At 38.9% G+C, this 19,068-nt stretch overlaps 1 protein-coding gene across 2 annotated transcripts; it reads right to left on the reverse strand.

Annotated features, from left to right (window-relative positions):
* On the reverse strand, positions 1-18,930 carry ccdc178 (coiled-coil domain containing 178). Of its 2 annotated transcripts, XM_084007633.1 has the most exons (20): positions 18,826-18,930; positions 14,987-15,123; positions 14,838-14,896; positions 14,660-14,739; positions 14,051-14,251; positions 13,708-13,928; positions 12,875-12,919; positions 12,637-12,779; positions 11,555-11,708; positions 11,365-11,460; positions 10,973-11,109; positions 10,667-10,850; positions 10,516-10,578; positions 10,034-10,162; positions 9,810-9,923; positions 9,508-9,653; positions 8,731-8,890; positions 5,985-6,134; positions 3,343-3,477; positions 2,097-2,341 (listed from the first exon to the last, which is right to left on the reverse strand). In XM_084007633.1, exons 1-20 carry the CDS (start codon positions 18,881-18,883, stop codon positions 2,129-2,131), a joined length of 2,625 nt encoding a protein of 874 aa, XP_083863759.1. In that variant the 5' UTR covers positions 18,884-18,930; the 3' UTR covers positions 2,097-2,128. The 2 variants fall into 2 exon arrangements, with proteins under 2 accessions (XP_083863758.1, XP_083863759.1); XM_084007632.1 differs by lacking the exons at positions 2,097-2,341; positions 12,875-12,919; positions 14,987-15,123; positions 18,826-18,930 and adding an exon at positions 1-1,065 and having other exon boundaries at positions 14,660-14,876.
* Between the last annotated feature and the right edge of the window lie 138 nt (positions 18,931-19,068).

Raw genomic sequence — 19,068 nt, forward strand, 5'->3', positions numbered from 1 at the left:
TATGAATATTATTATTGACTTTGTTCTATTCTTTAATATAAATTAACAAAGTGTCTGATGAGACATCCCAAACATTTATAGTTAACTTTTAAAATCGACTGTAAGTGAAACAGACATTCGTATTTTGCTGTTGCACCATTAGTATGACATCGTTGAAACATGATGAAACAAAAATCTATTTTCTATAAGTACTAAATGTGATGAAGTTAATATTCCAAATTGAAAACAGTGTTTCCCCAGGGTTCTGTAGAAAGCCGGTGGATAGTGCGCACACAACATCCTTTCGTGCACACTATTTACCCCTGGATTGCTTCAGGCTAATGTCTCAATAATTTTCACTCCTTTCTCAGGTCCTTCCCACAAAGGACTTAACTAATGATCCATGGACAAAATGAAGCATTTAAATTTATTCATTAATCATTCATCTCCAGCTCATTGAAAATGCTAAACTTCCACAAAATTAAGATTGAATATTGAAAAGTGATTGAGGGAGACAGCTCTCAGAGAGCGAGGGGAGCGAGGAGAGTGGGAGAGTGCGGGGACCGGTAACAAAAACAGACTCTTTCAAGAAACGGTGGTCTTCGCGTGGGCATGGTCAAGGTGGCCAAGGTGTACTAAGTGCTAGTTAAGGTCACAGGGTTTCACTAGTTGTAATTAGATCTTGGAATCTGGAGAAGCGTAGAATTTCTGTCAACACTGCCTGTAATTATTCTCTTTTCCAATTAATGGTGACATAGATTAATTATCTGATGAGGCAAAGCCAATTGCAATCATTCACCCAGCTAAAATTAGATCAGTCCTGACAGCAGCATGAAAGTCACCTGTTTCATTGTTATGGATTCGCTGCAAGTAAAGGGGGGGGTGAGATAGTGAAGCGTGCTAGGGTAAGTAAGTTGTCTGGTACAGGTGAATGTCCAATTACATTGCTATTTGAACTGAAGGCATCTACTCATTCGATCCTGGACTGGCTTGTTTGTTCACCCCGGCATCATCAGGGGAAGTAGAGTCATCTGTCAGGGATTGCAGGAATGCAGAGATGAGCTGAATTTCTGCTGACAACCCCTCCTGTTTGAATAACATAATAAATGAAAACAAGCCAATTAGGAAAATGCAGGGTTTTTTTTTTTTTAAAGAAAGCTAATAATACAAACTCCTCTTTCTGTCTGCATCCCACACACGGCTGATGGTGAGTCTACATTTGTGGGAGTAAAGTTGCTCTTATTTTTGTGAGGAAGGAGAACAAGAGGCTCCTGGTGAACCACGTCCAGGTTCAGTGCTCTTCTGCTTTAAAAACCTCAGCATCCAGTTTTTCTATTAAACTGCCTGGCACTGTCAACCAGCTTGGGAATCTGAACCGGCCTAGCCATGCAGAAATTCTCTGACTAACAATTATATCAGAAACAGGATCTTGGATTACAGTCCCCTGGGACTGGGGCAGTGGGCGTCTGCTCCAATCATTATTGGCCATTCAACAAGGCTCTGCACTGCTCTCCGCTGTTAGCCATTGTCAATTATGCCATCCCTAGTGTAAACTCGCAGAACACAAAGCTGAACTGCCAGTTCTGGCAGGAGTGTAACAGGATGACAGCCCGCCGCCTCCCCCCCCCACCACCACCACCCCCACCCACTCGCCCACCCTAGGGTTCCCCGGCCTGCCTCCCCTCAAGCTACTTTTGAACAAACTGCCATTTGGCTTCTGATTCCAGCACGCCGTAGCCGTGAAAGCACTAACCTGACCTCTCTTACTTTCTGCTTGTGGGGTTAAGTGGACATGATGGATTAGTATAGGCCTCGTCGGGATTCAGCCTCATTTTCCTCCACTGCTATCAGTTCCTTTGATATCTTCCTGCCTTACAGGCTAGCAATGATATTGATAATCTATGTATCATGTTATTGTGAATCTGTTTAATAATGACCTCCTGAATTACCATGTGCATTATGGTCGTCTGCATACCGTGCATTTCTTTGTGGATCATGAGATCACATTAAAGGCCTTAATATGTAGGTACTCATGCAAATTGAGTGTTTATGCCTGCTCATAAAGGTTTTTTTTTCTCTCTCCTTTTCTCGTAAAGGTTGTACTTTTTGGAGGATAGACGCTGAGCTGGACTGTTCATGAGGAGCCTGTTTAAAGTGAGTGCTGCCTGCTCTGATGGACCCTGTGCTGAGCTGTGACGGGTGACGGTGTGGTGCGCTTGAATACACCAGCTCTTTTGTCCTTCACACTCTGCGGCTCTCTGATAGCTCCTCCCCCTGTGCCCCACTCCTCCCTGCCTTGAGCTGTGATCTGCTGGGGCCTTTTGAGGCTGGGCCACTGAGACATGGCTGCTCCCTGTAATGTCTGGACCAGACCCATCAAAAAAAACATGTCAGCAGTCAGAGGAGGAGGGACAGAGATGGAAACCACTTAATAGTATTTCCACTAGGCACTCCCCTGGAAAACCTCTAATCAAATCTCAGAATATTTTGCCTCCAGCTTATTTGACGAATTCATTTTGGTGAACAACAAAAACAAAATGACTCTCCTTTACACAAAAGCAACCATGACAAACATGACCAGTTAGGGGTTTGGGTTGCCCTCCTGTTGGAGTGAAGAAGAAGTCAAAGAAGGTAGAAGTAGTTCATGGTATGTTGCATGCCACCTGGCTCTGCAGTCATCCTGGACAGGACATTTCATAAAGATTCATCACTGTCCCTCTGTCCGCTTCGACCTCATCTCACATCACAGCACAGATTAGACACCGATTATCCTCTAATTGAAGATCCTTGCTTCTCAACCTTGCAGAATATGCCGCTACCCTTCTGCAAGATGGACAGAAGGTTATTCTGTTCACAAAGAAACACCTGCAACGCAGGTATCTCAAAAAGAACACCCCTGCTACAACAGGAAACAGGCTCAAATGTGATGTGACCAAACCCAAGGTGTTTGTGTATATAGAGTTATCCAGAGAGGCAGCGCTAGCCTCAGACATGGGGGTCACAGCATAGCAGACACATCATCCATCACGTCAGTCTGTGATCTGATGACTGAATGTATAGACTGCAATGTAACAGCGGCGCGGCGTCTTTAACTCCACCATAGCAGTGAGGCACAAAGCCTTGGTGTGTGTTTGCCTGGCTGCCCTCGCTTGGCAAAGAAGACACAAGGCGACCGACTAGCCGGATGAGGCTCAAACAATACCATGCATAACATGGAGTTACTGTAGTATGCAAAGGAATACGCTTCCATCCGGTAGAATACCTAGACTGGCATAAAAAGTTGAATAGAGGGATTTTATGTGAATTCATTTAAATGAATGGTGACAGTTTTCTAGCCTGTTTTACATGTATGTGTACAAATACCTGGGCTGTTTTTATTTTCTGGTCGGTCTCTTGAGAAAGAGCCTGGCACCGGTCCAGTTCAGCCTGGCTGTAGAGGCTGCGTTCTTTGAAGTATTTCACCAAAGCTTTGTGCATCCTCTTCTGCAACAAAGAGAGCTAGGGGGGGAGAAGGCAGAGAAAAGGAATTGGTAAGGCAGGAGAGGAAATTAATGGCAGTGTTCAAGAAGAATGATGGAGGGGAATAGAGAAAGCAGTCAATAGCCCATTCTGCAGTACACGGGCCTGACAGGAATTTCACAGTCTCTTGGTTTCTCTGCCCACTCGTGTGCACTCATCAGAATCCAGTCACATCTGGCTGCCAGGATGGGGGGTTAATTTTCTCTAAATGCTTCAGCAGTTTTGTTCTAGCCGAGGCAAACTCTGTGACTGCAAAGCTGATGAGTAAAATATTTCTACTTCACCCAGTTTAACTTTATACCAATCCCCTCAAGACATATTTTACACATACACACAGAGTCATGAACCCCCCACTGAAACCAGAAATTATTCCTAGTCTCTTGGAAAGACATGCTGCTTGCTTTATTATTTGAACACAGTTTCAAGCAAAGAGGTTTAAATTCTGATAGATGCCATTGCTTTTCTTCCCCCTCCATCTCTCTACTCTTCCTACAAAGCTTATCATTGCTTGGCAATGTGTTCCCCAGTGCATTGAAAACTAAAGCGAATTAGCTCAGTCATCAGCTCCTGAAGGAAAGACAATAACAAGAATGCTCTTTATGGTGTACCCTGTTAAAACCCAAGAGCAGAAAGCCTCTATATAAACAAAGCACTGCTTACACGTACAAATCAAGAGGATTTCTTTACAAGAGTGTAAGGGCTCTCAGATGCTAATTAATCTTTTTTTTTAATAAATGAGAATTGTGCTTATTTGAATATATATATATTTTTTTCTTTTTACTAAATGTCCTCTTTAAAAGGAAAAACTACTAGTTGTAATATTTGATAAACCAGCTGACGTGTCTTGATTGGACAATTAATGAATAGGACATACCACTACACACACACACATATACCACAACATATGCAACACCTGTGTGGTTGAATGGAATCGGAGTAAAAGTATCTGTATCAGAAATACCAGTATATCAAAGCTGCAATCGGGTATTTCTTTTTCAGGTTTTTCGTTTATGATAGATGTTTCAGGTTTCCACCTTATTGTATAGTTTTAGATGTTAAATCATGGTGCAAGGAAATGTGTTTATATAAGTACAAATCTTACCATACTTGATGCCAATTTATATTTAAGGCCTTAATGTGCAAGTATAGGTTGTTTTAAACTTGTCACTTGAACTATATGTCAGGAATGCCTGTTGTCAGGAAAATATGTCATATATACTGAAGAGAGAGAGTCATTGTGTCACACACATGACTGGTGTGAGGCATCTCACACACACACACACACACACACACACACACACACACACACACACACACACACACACACACACACACACACACTAATGTTCTGATCCCTCAAATGATTCTGACCATGTTAAATGCATTTACCTTGTTGCCTCCAGTCACAAACAAATCAATTAATGGTAATCACATTGTGTTATATTTGTACTAACTGGGACATACAATTCAAACACGATAAGGATTATTGTAAATTTGGAACAGGAAGGAGGGGTGCTTGGATGTTCCCGTATAAATCAGATCAAATGTGATCATTTACATTTCAGAAACATTGCTGATTATAAGCTTGTTATATAAAAAGAAAACTAAATTCAAGCATAAAACACTAGCCGGGAGGCTGCCGTTATAGAAGGGAAGAGTTGAAACAAACAAAAATGGTGAAGGCTGAATCCGGAGTAAAAGAAAATCAGGCTTTGATCACGAGCGTGGAAAATCCTGTCCACAGGATTTTATTTTTGCATGCATTTTTCACTTGATAACATTCATGCAGTTAGATGAGGAATTGCTCAAGTAAAGGTATTAGTCATTTTTGGAACAAATAATATGAAGTGTTTCATTGCAGGAGCAGTGTGGCTTCTTGGCGTTATGCTTGTCATGTGTAATTCTACTCCAGTTAAATAATGTCAAAAACTATATCGATTAAAACAGTAAAATGCCGCTTGTCTCTCACAACTAGCAAAGACCTCTGGTGCTTTTTTAGCACCGAAGGCACATTCATCCCCTCATCCGAACCTGCGTTTGCTGCTGATCCCTAACCAGTGGTGTGTGTGAATCGTGGTGAGCAGAGGCAAATTTGTAACACCCCGGTAATAAAACGTTTCACCTCTGGCCACCTTACAAAAACTATAATCAAGAAAATGTAGACGGTATAATATTTACCATCAAGCTCTCTCTTTACTCCCCTTGGTGGCAAAACTACATAGCTATCATTACATTATGTCACATCCATCATCCTCCTCCACTCAACTTATCTCATCATTATTAGATTGCTGCAGTCACCTCCTCACTGGTTGCCAAACTAAAAGCCTCTTAAATATACTGCCCTTACAAAGAAGAGCTATCTGGTGCAAAGAAGAATAGCATGCGATAGAACATATGATAACAGAGCCAAATATCCGTAGTCGTAAAACATAATTAAAAAGAGGGGGGGTGATAGTGGATACAACAAAAAGTTAGATAGAGCGTACCTGTGTGTAATCATGAAAAGATTTAAGTGCAAGGTTGTTCTCGCTCAATGCAGACACTTCCTCTTGTTTGGCCTCCATGAGGATCTTCTTCAGACCTTCGTACTCACTTGCCAGCCGTGTGTTCTCGTTCAGGGCAGTTTGTAGGGCTGTCTACACAAACACATGACAACAAAATGTTCAGGTTAAATGGTAAACGTAAACAATATGTTGAAAGTAAATTATGAACCAGTAGGCACAGTGTCGGCTACTGACCAATACTGTAACTATTGTAATTCTGACATAACTACTAACTACTCTAATCAACTCGGAGCACACTGAACCAATACCAGTTTTCTCTTTTTGCTAAATTTAAACTTTGCATAAAATTCACTGGAAACATTATTATGTAGGGTAACATGAGGCCAGGGTGTGTGATGTTAACAACTTGAGGTAGTGTCCCTCTGTGACTACATTAAAGTAAAAGTGGTTAGTGGAAAAATAAACTCTTTTTATAATGGCATTACCAAAGAAAGCACATCTAATGTGGATCAGTCATGCCACAGCTAACACCAGTTGTGATTAAGAAGGTCTGTATCGACCCTGATACCAATCTGGTGTATCTGACTGGTGTATCCCTTACTATCACTAATATACTGAAATCATTCAAAAAGGAACCAGGGACCTCTCACACTTTAATGTGAATTTAACAATGAGAACGATCACCATTCACATATGGAAATGGGTTAACGTGATGATTATTTTACCCATATATTTGTAGTAGATCACAGCTACGCTGGCAGATGAACAAGTGCTGAGGCAGCATTGTGTACAGTACAGATGTAAAATATATAATGAATGATAATGAATATAATGAATCAATGTTTTCATGACATGTACAGATACCCAATAAATGGTGGCATATGCTGAAGGAAACTAGAGGGTCAATATACAGTACAATGCATACCGTACAGTAACACCACACTGGCCATTTAGAAAACACTTTAGTTGTACCACTGACCTGTTATGTGAGTGACAAGACGATACATACTCTCTGTGTCTGTGCTGTTAATTAAGGCAATATAAATGGCAGGGATATAACAACGGACACTTTCTGGGAAATCAAGCAAATACATCACTGTGAATGTGTGTCTCTCCATGTCCTCTTTTCATTTGAGCAGTGTTCCCCACCCCCCCAAGCATGTGGCTGGTGAATACCTCAACTCTACCTGCAGACATAATGAAGTGTGTCTCTGCAGTAAAACAGAACAGCACTAAAGTGATGAGTTTAACCCAGCAGAAAGAGGGGCTGTAAACATGACAAATGCCTGCTATTGATTTCAGGTTTAATTACTCCATGCAGCACTGACAAAGCCCATCTGATGCTGTTGTGAAGTGTAAATGGAACAAATTACACTTCATTGCCCATAAGAAACTGATAGCGTCGGCAGTTTGCATTGTTTACTTTGTGCTCGCCAAACGACAAGCCCTGATCAAATCAAAAAGCAGGTGCAAGTATGAAAGACGGAATACCTTCAGGTATGGGTTGAATCTAGACGGTTAACAACCAACCTATTTCACCTAGATATACCCTGTAGTTTTATCTTTAATATAACCAGGTTGCATTTAATACTGACACAAACTAATTCCCATCAGGCTATTAGGCTTACTGACCTGTGCTAGTTCATATAGGAAAGAGGAGCTGTGACCTACAGCAGCTTATGTGAGAATAGTATGGGGTCAGCAGTTTTAGAAGAAATTTCTTCTCTAAGAAATATCTGAAAGAGGCTAACCATTCTGCTTCATGCACCGTGGCTTCTGAATGCACACTCCGCTTATTATGTTATGCTAATGCAGACATTATGTGTGCTTTATATTGGTCTCGATGATTAAAGTGACCAATTTCCCTCGAACTTCAGACTCTGATCTTTTTATTCGGTGAGGAGTATTGTTGTTATATCATCTTATTTCGTCAAGTGAAAAGACTAAACCCTTTTTTTTGCATGACTAACTTTTATCTGGCTAATGGGAGTTGTGTCTATGAGGAAGACTTCTAATTCTTAAATTGTCTCACGCCAACAACTTCCTTAAAGTTGCTGCACTTGGATGCATGGCGGCTTAAGCTCCATTGCCTTTTCTTGTTTTGAACTAATGCATTCTTGATCACCGTTTAATGAAACTATATACCACATGGCGATTTCACATTAGATAAGCCATGTGAAACCCCCATCAGCAATGAGGCTCTGGCTGGGGCTGATAATCCTGCAGATGAAAACCTTACAATAAATAGGGCTTTCTCTTATAAAGGAGTGTTCAAATACATGCCATGTTGTGTAGAGTGCTCCCATGTTTTTACAACAGCCTATTTGACATTGATATATAAAAAAGAGATTAGATGCTTATTTGATATTGTGAACTATATGCTTACATTGAAATTGCTATTGAAAATGTTGGCCTACAGGTAACAAAAATGGTGCAGCATCTCACCACGACACGCATCATCAAATTCGTCCAGACAAAAGACTATAACAACAGTGAGTTGTCATTTGTGGGAAAAGCACTTAAACAAGATTGACCATGGCTTGTAATTTTAATTGCACACAGCTCTTTTCTCTGCATCTTAAGGGAAGTATTGTGACAAGCAATGTGCTGACACTAATCCACAAACAAATAAACAACGAGGTGTTTTTTTCACAGCTTGTCTCACAGTATTTGACACAAGAAAAAGTTGTGTATTTACAGAAAACAATGCCGAACAACATTTTGTTACCTTGGTGTCTTCCATTTTCTTTTTTCTCGCTGTAACATGAGCAGTGTGTGTCTGCATGGCTCGCTGTGTTCGTTGTTGGCAGTTATTAATATCAGACTGCAAGGTGCTCATTATGAGAGCAGCTGATTTGTTTTTGAATTCCACCGCATCAAAAACACTTCTGGAAGGAGAAATCAAAACGCATAAAAAGATTATTATTTTTCTAAAATTAGTTCTGAACACCATGCATATATGATTACTGCATCAGTGGGGGAGCTGGTAGACGTATACTCTAAGTAAGGCATTTATTTAAGAAATACTAATTTAATATTATCTTAGAGAAAAGATTCATTATGAATTAATTTTCTTTCAAAAATCCTAAAATTGAAGATGGTTAAGTGTTCCCAAACAATAATATTCTATTCTTTAATAAAGGAAAGGGAAGGCAGTTTGATTTCTATAAAACTTCTATACACAAACAGTAAAGACAACAATATTTATAGTTTAAAAAGTATAAACAAAACATAAGGCCAAACCTCACCATCCAGTTCAAAGGAAGGCTATATACAAGCTAAGCTAAAAGCACACATTCTAAGCCATTACAGTAGGCAGTGTAACGCTTTTCATTGCGATTTATGTGGTTAGAATGGGTTTATTTGATATAATCTGGGAGATTATTCCAGGTCTGTGCTGTGTCACCGTGTTTTGTTCCAACTCTTGGGGCAGCCAGCTACTCAGCCCCAAATGTCCTAATTCAAAACGATTATAGCAAGTGTTCCTTGTGTTTAACTAACTTACTGAAGTTCTGCTATGTCGTCCGGCACGCTTTCAACAATTTCTTCCATTTTAACCGAAGCATCCTGGTATTCTTCTATCTGCTTGGTAAGGTCACTGATTCTGACCAGGGTGTCGTCGTATCTCTTTACAGTGGCAGTATGTAAATCCTGTAAACAAAGAGTTGCATTCAAACAAATATGTCTTCTCCAAAGTACTATGAGAGGGATTATTTTGAATAACAACCAGAACTAGCTTTGTGCTCAGTGAGCTTTGTAGAGTAAACCCGAGTTAGCAACTGTTCTTTCACACGTTTCTTTTCTTACCTGAGCAGCTTTCAGGTCGTTACATTTGAGTTTTTTCTCCTTCTCAAGGTTGACCAACGTGTTCTCGTGTTCAAACTGACTCTTTTCCAGTTTGTCTATCAATTTCTTGATTTTCTATACAAACAAAATATCATTAACAAATGCAGTTGATTTTTGTACAATTCTTTACAAACTACAAACTTTTTTGATGTTCAATTATCTTCATACTTAAGGTGAATCATTACCTCATTTTTGGTCTCTAGTTCTTTTGTTGCTGTGGATGCATCTTGAAATTCTTGCTGTAGCTTTTGGTTAGTTAGCTCTGTGCTCATTCGCTGTTGATACAATTCTTCATTTTTATTTGCACACTGAGCCTGATACAAAAGGAAATACAAAGCAGAATGCCATTATCCCAAAGGCTTCAAGTATTTAGGTGGGATAAATGCAGTAAGAGGAAAGGGTTTGGGGATGTTTAAAATTATACAATTGAATACAGCCGGCATTTAAAATGATCTTTATGAAACGTATAATGTTCAATTTTTATTGAGACTGTGCTTTGTGAAGCTGAACCTCTTCATACCTTTCATCATATAAAAGTGTTCCACAGAAACTTAAAAAGTCTGCAAAAAAACGGCAACTTGTTTGGAAGATTTCAAGTTAAATCTTCTATTTTTGTGTCCCGATTTTGTGATCAGATTTTCTTCTCTGAAGCGCCTCATGAATTTACCTTCAGCAGTTCCAGGGCAGCCATCTGACCCTTCAGATCTTTCCTCGGGCTTTCAATCTCTTTCTGTAGAGCATAGAGAGAGCATCACATTTCCCTTAAAAACTGTGACCCATGCAGTATACATAGAACATGTACATATGTTGTCACTGACCCTGGCCCTCTGTTCTTCCATGAAGGTGAGCTGCTCCTGCTCTTCCAGTTTAGTCTGGGTGACACTGTGCTGGGCTACAACTTGGGTCACTTCCTCCTTGGCCTTTTCCCACTGCTCGTCATTGTCAATGATTTTCTGGAGCATCTGCTTCCTCTCCTCATGCATCTGCTTCACTGCCTTCTCGCTAACAAAAAAATCACACAGAAAAGTAACGGGAAGCTCACATAGGTTGCCTACAACTGTATGTAACAATAGCAACACGGGGAGGTTATATATTGCTGCATGGTTTTGGGTTTGATACTGTACCTCTCAGAAATCTTTATCTTGTATTCTTCCACTTTCTGTTCACACTCCATGTTTTCTTTACAAAGTGCGGCAAAAGCATTACGTTTTGAATGGAGGTGCTCTTCTATGCAGGAAACCTCTGCTTCCCCATTAAATCTCTGTGGATAACATAACACACAGTGTGCCACTGAGTGGATGCACTTATCCAAAACACCTTACAGTGCCATGAATTCAAATATTATTAGCGTGCATAGCTCCAGTGAGAGTCCAATATCTATCTACCTATCTGAAATATATAGACACACATAAAGTAGACAGAGTAGCACCAATATTATATTTTTAAGAAATGTTTTTTATTAAGAAATGTCCAGATTTTGGTGACATGATTTGAACAATATTGTGACAATACTTACAGTTTTCTCAGTGTATTCTCGCAGTGCACTTAGTTTCTCTTCTAACTTTGTATTCTTTCGCATTTCATCCTCAATTCGTTGTTCCAACTGTAAAATCTGTTATAAAAGGGGGCAAAATGTGAATTTGACTATTTTTGCAAAATACCTTTTCTTAAACTTTAAAAATTCAGATGTAGACAATACACTTTACCCAGCCTTTTTCTGTTTTCTCTAGCTCCATTGTTTCGGGGATACGTTGCATTATGGCTGTGAACCTTTCTTCTGTGAGTGCAACAGTATTTTCAGCATCCTTTATTTCAGCACATAGACCTCCCTCAAGCATCTTCAACTGGTTTAAATCTTCCCTGGAGAGAAAAACAGTTTTGCCTTTGGTAATTGGTGGATTAAAGGCTGTTTTTGAGGGTTGCGAATCGGACAATGCTGTCACAATATAGGCAATGTTATCACAACACAAGTAACACATGATACTTGATATACTGCAAAATAATAATCTGCAACACAACAAGATAACTGTGTAACTGAACAGGGAAATATAACCTTCATTTCTGTAGTTATAACAAAAGAGGTATGACAGCTATATCGATTTGGTCATTATAGACTTGAATTAACATGAACATGACCTGGTTTTGACATTGTCAGCATCTAAGAACGAACAAATTTTATTATTTTCAGGAAAACAAGCAATCAAATCTTTTTTTTTTTTTAAGTTTGTTGACTGAATGGTTAGGTCAGTTAGACTAAGGCTCGTTATCTGGCAATGCAGCATCAAGCAGAAGTATTGTTGCTATGGATACGTGCAGGTTAATATACCTTGCACAAGCAGTGGTTAAACTATTGACCATATCTTTTTTTGAGGTGTCCTGTTATATCATCTCAACAGAGACACTGGAACAAGTTTTTTCAGTGGCATAATCTGAAATACAAAAATGCCTTAAATAGGAATCGCATATGAAATATTTAATGATATTTAATTATTTAGCAAAAATGATGCAGAAAATACATTTTACCTACAAGAAATCACAGAATAAATGCATTTGGAAATAATAAATCCACAAGAATACAACAGTCATAGAAGGTAAAAAGAAGAAACAAAGAAAAGGACAGAAGCCACTACAGTCCCACCACTTCGAAATAAAAGTCACCAATGATGTATGCTCTCAATATGTACTTATTGACAGTAATGATTCAAACTTTTTTATGAAAGATGTCTCCCATCTCAGTTGCACTATGTTGATGGTGAACCCATTGTTTTCACTACAGTTACATACTCACAATTTCTCCAACAACTGCTTATTCATCACCCAAAGAGCAGAATCCAGTGTTTCCTTTTCAGTGTCGGTGTCCAGCTCCACCTTCTTTCTCTCCTCCTGTAACTGTATGAGATCTCTTGTCCTTTTTGAGGATTCTTCATAAACCTAAAAAATAAAACATTTATCATTTTCCTCAGATATAATTTGTGAACAATTTCATAAAAAGGCACAGATATTAAAAGGCAAGATATTATCCTCACCCTGTTGAAACTAAATAGTTTGAGTCCCATACCTACAGTAAGCCTCTGCCACAAGCACAACACACAAAACAACATTACATATATTACATACATTTTTATTTCACTAATCCAGAAGCCTAGCGATTTACCCTTGGATCTCAAGAAAATGACTTGAATATCACAGCCCAGGGTTACTATCTTCAGAAAACTTGAAGAACTTGTTGAGATGTAATTAAAAACCAAACACATTTGTTGTCAGTTGAAGTTGCCCCGTCTGTATCACCCCTCTGTCTGCTCCCCATCACTCTTCTCTCTATTGATACACTTTCATGAAATATTTGCACTGAATTCTGTCATTAGATTTGGATGCATCCTGACTTAAAGGAAAGGAATTAACAAGGACAAAAGCTAAATGAAAAGTCAGGGAATTAAAAAAAGTTATTACGATTCATTCTCTGGGGACCAGGAATGTACCAAATTTCCTGGCAAACCAGTCAATTGTTAAAATGGAATGATTTCACTCAACCAATGTGTTGGATAAACACTGGACCAACAAACATTACAATCCCTAGTGGCTTGTCACTTGTGGATTTAAAGAGTTAAAAAAAGAGTGAGTTGGTGAGTGAGGGAGAAAGAGCTAGTTTGCGAGGGAGAAGCTAATCTGAAAATGTAGTTTATATTGTGCTTATTTTAGTGTGGTTACTTCCTAATGTATGAAATGCACCAGAACTTGGTTTGGCACTTATCTGTATGGAACAACCAGCAAAGACACCACTTTTAAATTCCTGGCCTTTCTGGGTTTGAAAATGATAACATAATGGTTTAAACAAGAATAAATCAAATTAAAAGGTTACCTCAGCTTGTGCAGTGTTGATTTCATTTATGATGCCTCCTTGGAGGTCCATGTTTTCTTTCACAATGGAAATTTGTTTTTTGGCAAAGTTGATGTCCTCATGTAAGCTCTGGTTCCACGCCTCAGCTTGTGAAAGTTTCTCCTGGGTGTGGTCAAGTTTCTCTCTTTCCCGTTTTAGCTGCCACTTAAGTTCACTAATGTCTCTAATGCAAGCTTGGTGCTCTAGAAAAACAAAAACAACCGCCAAAATTGAATTAGAAAGCATATTCATTGTTTTGAAGAACATTTAAATAATCTCTTCATAAACATTTTCATAAAAAGAGGACAAGACACCTCTCACTGACCTTTTGGGACTACAAAAGTTGCTTGTTGCTTCCGCAATAAAAAACTGTCAAGTTTGCTCTCCAAAAATCTTTTTGTTCTCTTCTCTTTATGGAGAGCATCTTCTGCATACTGCCGATCAGCCTCCAGCCGCTCAATCAGATACACCACCTCTCCAAGGACATCATTTATGTTCTTCAATAGTGGCGATAAAGGACAACTTTCTAGAGGATGAAAAACTTTACAACATTGGCATATTGTATTATACTGTATAGCACTTTATACTCAAAATGACTCGTTTTTACAAAACTATGTTAACATAATCTGACCAACCAATGCAGATGAACAACTTGACCTATATCAAGTATTCTGTTAGCAGAAATGCATACTGAATGGTATCTAATGGATTATTGTGTAGAAAAAAGATGTGAACCAGTAACTGGGACTGGTAGGAATTATTGTTTCACTGACTGGGCACACAAGAAAATAAACCTAGAACTTCTCTAAGGAAGGGGTAACGACACACTTGTGTTGCTCTTTTATCTGCATTAGCAATTATGATAGTGTTTGCTTTTTGAGACAACATATTTCAGAAATGACTTTATGCTATTTTAAAAAGAAAAGGGGTTCACCTCTTGCACTAATTGCGACGCCTTCAATAAACAACTCCGTAGATGTCACTGATTCAGTATCTGATTCTCCAGACTGAAATCTAATTAAAAAGAGAGTTAAATTCATGTCATGTTTTCACATTCTACTTAATGTAACAAAAATAAATAAAAATAATTAATGAAGAGCAGAAAACCTGACTTTAAAGCTTTGCTGTATTGGTGCTTGTCCTGGTTAATCTGTGACCGACATTTTCCAGACTGGTACAAGACAAAAGGAAAGAAATCCTTTTAAATGGATTTACTCATATATGTGTTGTATATTTTCTCACATGTCAGACACCAGTTTACCTGTTGACACCAATTTTCTACTGTCATCTTCAGTTCTTTGATATGGTAAACAGCGGTGTTGACACAGGGCAAGGGACTGTTGAGCAATGCACATGTGCGACGTCTACCAGAGCAGACAGCTTGAAGATCTGCTTGATCTTGAGAAACACAAAATATAGAGATCTGTAAATTCAACTTTGGTTTATCGTCAACAAAAAAAAAAAGATTTTGGAGAAGCAAGGAAAAGCCTACAAATGTATTTTACATAATGCCACAAAGCCCCTGAAATATTGTATAAATAACTCATTGATGAACCATGTCTCAAAGGAAAAAGAAGAAGAGGGAAAAAATCTGAAAACAACAGACTCTTGCTGGAACAAACATTCACCCTTCTTCAGTCACTAGTTTTAGAAGTAATTTGTAATTATTAGTTGTGGTTGGCTGTGAAATATGTTCTGTGATTCTTTCTTTTCTCTTTGATTCTGGTTGCATTTTGCAATATATTGGAAGCATCAGAGACAACTAATTTGAACATCTAAAGACAAACCCATGGCCACAATTCTTAGTGGTGAAAGGACGCCATCTGGCTGACGGAAGGGATACATTTTTTTTTTTTTTAAACCATGGCAATCATTCACATCAACGTCTGATAAAGAGTGGCTTGGTCTTTTGTCTATATTTTAGTGCAAAGACACATCGTGTTCATTCACAACTAAGACTATGTGCTGGGAAAATTCCAAATGTTGAAGATTATTGAAGACCAAGTTGATGTTATTGGCAAAAGGTTCACCATACTCGGTATCTAGGCGTACAGTATGTGAATGCCTCAAACACCACTTTTAATTCAAAAAGCCTGCACTTGGTAGAACAGTTAGTCTATCACATCATTCATTTCATTTGGTTCTTTTGTCATATTGTAATACTGAAATTATCTCTAACTGGGATTTCCCAAAGAAGTTATGTAAAATGTGTGATATATAGCAAGTAGATAAAAATAGAGCCACAAAAACATAAACTATTTAGAAAGACTTTTATGTACTGTAAGAGGCAGTATAAAATCGCAGGTTAGATGGTGGTAAGTTTTTTTTTTTAATGCAACGCCCTGATAGAGGGGGGAATAGATGTTCGTAGTAAGCAAAACTTTTAACATAATTTAATTCATTTAATTTTCTATTATTTAAATTTGACAGCTGTGTATGTGTTTTGGTGTGTGCTTAAACTTGGAGGCTGAGGGCTGCTCAAGGAAAAGGATGCAACCACAGATTCAGCTGAATCTGAATGTACGCCATTGAAAGGAAGGCCAAACATATGCAGTATGCAGACAGCAACAAGAGTGTCTTCAATAGTCACAAATGATGGTGTGGCATGCACAATCAGGTTATCAACTCAACTCAACTTTATTGTCAATTTCTTCACATGCACCGTACAAATACAATAGGGTCATTCCATGTGAAAACAGCCAATATCGGGGTACCACGTACATGACACCTCTCAGATTTTGCTGAAAAGCTGTGAAAATATTCCTTATTTTACCAAACGAGGGACTCCGAAGTTCCAGGTCAATATCTCAAATGGTTTGCCCGTCCATTTGAATTTTGGGTGCCACGGCCCTGATTGACACATTGGAATTTCACATTTCATTTTTTGGCATTTTTGGAAGCCCATAACTTCTGTTCTAATAATGGTATAAGGCTGGAAACTGGTGTGGTAGTACATTGTAGTTCGTACTACACATTCAACAACATTCCTTTCTGTTTGGGTGAGAGGTGGGTCACCAAAGTCCTAAACATTTTTGATGGCATGTGCGATTTTTCACTTTTTGAGTGCCCTTAGCACCACGGTTAATGATCATTATTCTAAACAGGATTATTTGTTATATTTGGGAACTTTGCTCTTGCCAAAATGAATTTGAAGGGTATGGTACCACTGGTGGGGGTTTTATGGGGGTCCAAAAACCCTCTCCGGCAGAGGTGACTCTTTTGGAACCCCATATTTGGATCCCCAAATGACTACGTGGGCACTTGATGATCCTAATGGGATTTATACCAGATAAAGATACATTATTTGTTATTTATTTTAATGAAATAAAACCTTTGACTATGAAACAATATTAATTTTATTCTTCATAATGCACCATTTTGGACATTTTTTTCCAGAAGTCCGGAATGTAGATCAGGGAGAATTTAGTGATGATAAAAAATGAAAATCGTGTAAATAACTTAGTATTGGTACCAGTGTTACCATAACCTTCAAATTAATTTTGGCAAGAGCAAAGTTCCCAAATATAACAAAATATCCTGTTTAGAATAAATATGATCATTAATCGTGGTGGTATAGGGGCACCCAAAAAGTGAAAAATAATTGGATTTTGGTGACCCACCTCTCACCCAAACAGTGAGGAATGCCTGCAGAATTGTGTAGTACAACTACAATGAACTAACACACCAATTTCCAGCCTTCTATCACTATTAGAAGAGAAGTTATGGGCGTCCAAAAATGCCAACAAATGAAATGCGAAATTCCAATATGTCAAAAAGGGGTGTGGCACTTGAAATATAAATGGACACCACGGGCAAACCTTTACAGATATTGACCTGGAACTTCAGATTCCTTTGTTTGGTAACATAAGGCATATTTTCACCGCTTTTCAGCAAAATCTGAGAGGGGTCATGTACATGGTTGGCTGAGTTGGCATGGAATGACCAAATACCATACAAAGAAATTGAGAAGACGTTTCTCACTATCCATCTGAAAAGAGATAAAATGCACAGGCATAACACTAAGGTAAACAATAAAGTGCACAACAGATAAAGACATTTACGAATACTAAAAATAAACAATAAAATATAATATAAAGTCTACTATGGATATGTAAGAAGTAGTAGCAATAGTTTCTGTATAAGTGGTAAGTGGTAGTAGTGCAAAAGACAGTCGGTAATAATAGCATCATACACCTGTCTTGCCAAAAGTGACTTCTGGTGTTTACTGGCACTTCTTTTTAAGGATGGAATCACATGTTTTGGGCAGTTGAACAGTTAGACATGTAAATAGCCACAGAGCGGAGACACAAACGGTAAGGGACCTGCAGACAAACCACCCGAACAAGTAAGAAATAAGTCACAAACCGTATGTAAGCCCACCTGAGACAACAGTTACCTCGCAGAGAAAATCCATTAATTAGAACAATGGATAGGAAGTGAGCTGACTCAGACCGATAGAAGAACAGTTCAGGAAAAACTGTGGGCAGACCTGAAATGAAGGCCATCTGTTGCCGAGCAGTTTAGATGAATAATACACAGTGAAAGAACCAAGTGGGGGTAGGAAGGTGGTGAGGCAATATGTCACCAGTGGGGTGAATAAGCTCTAAATCATACTGCAGGCTGCATTACAACCACAGAGGAGGCCCACGTGAGTCTAACGGCCAATATTTACACCTGTCACCTGTCTTTCAGATTGACATTAGATATTTAAATGGATATTATCATAAAACTATATTCACGACATAAATGACATTCCTGAAATGTGGCCCATTGAAAGGAGTCCATTGTGTGAGTGTGTTTCTTATTGCACTTGGGGACAGGTGTGGTCTCCAGAAGAGCCTCATATTCCTAGCCAGCACAGTAAATATACATTAAGTGTCTAAAAAGGACGTGAATAACGTACACTGTGACCACTGACCACACGGTTAACTTCTGTCGTCCATTTTTGTTTGTATTCATTTTCCTGTTGAGAGTGTCCATCTCTCGTAACAGTAATCTTAGCTTCTCCAGATTTTACCTCCGTCGTTAATCACGGACCGGTTAACTTTCAGTTACGAAATTATACGGTAACACTAAACTATCAAATTAAATTCTCCTTACCTTGCTGATTTGGTCGTCCTTCCCTTGACGGGAATCTAAGCGGTTCCACGTCTGGCATGGTTGAAACTCCGACAGGTCTAGGAAAATACCACCAGTTTAATCTCCGCCGTCCTGTGGAAAAGTAGATGTTGTGGTCGTTGCCGTCCAACGTTCAACGTTAACCCGGAAAATGTTGGGTTGGGAGCGAAGGCAAACGCTAATCAGCTTGGCTGTTTTATTTACACGTTAGGTGGCACAGGCTTC

The sequence above is a fragment of the Eutrigla gurnardus genome (genome assembly GCF_963514095.1).
Source record: "Eutrigla gurnardus genome assembly, chromosome: 4".
NCBI lineage: Eukaryota > Metazoa > Chordata > Actinopteri > Perciformes > Triglidae > Eutrigla > Eutrigla gurnardus.

What these genes read in the sequence shown, in the direction of transcription:
- ccdc178 (XM_084007633.1), bottom strand. Translation starts at nt 18,883, where the DNA reads ATGCCAGACGTGGAACCGCTTAGATTCCCGTCAAGGGAAGGACGACCA. An exon ending in TCAACACTGCACAAGCTGAG is followed by an intron (nt 12,920 to 13,707) that starts GTAACCTTTTAA and finishes TGCTTGTGGCAG; the next exon opens with AGGCTTACTGTAGGTATGGG. An exon ending in AACTAGAGACCAAAAATGAG is followed by an intron (nt 9,924 to 10,033) that starts GTAATGATTCAC and finishes TTGTTTGTATAG; the next exon opens with AAAATCAAGAAATTGATAGA.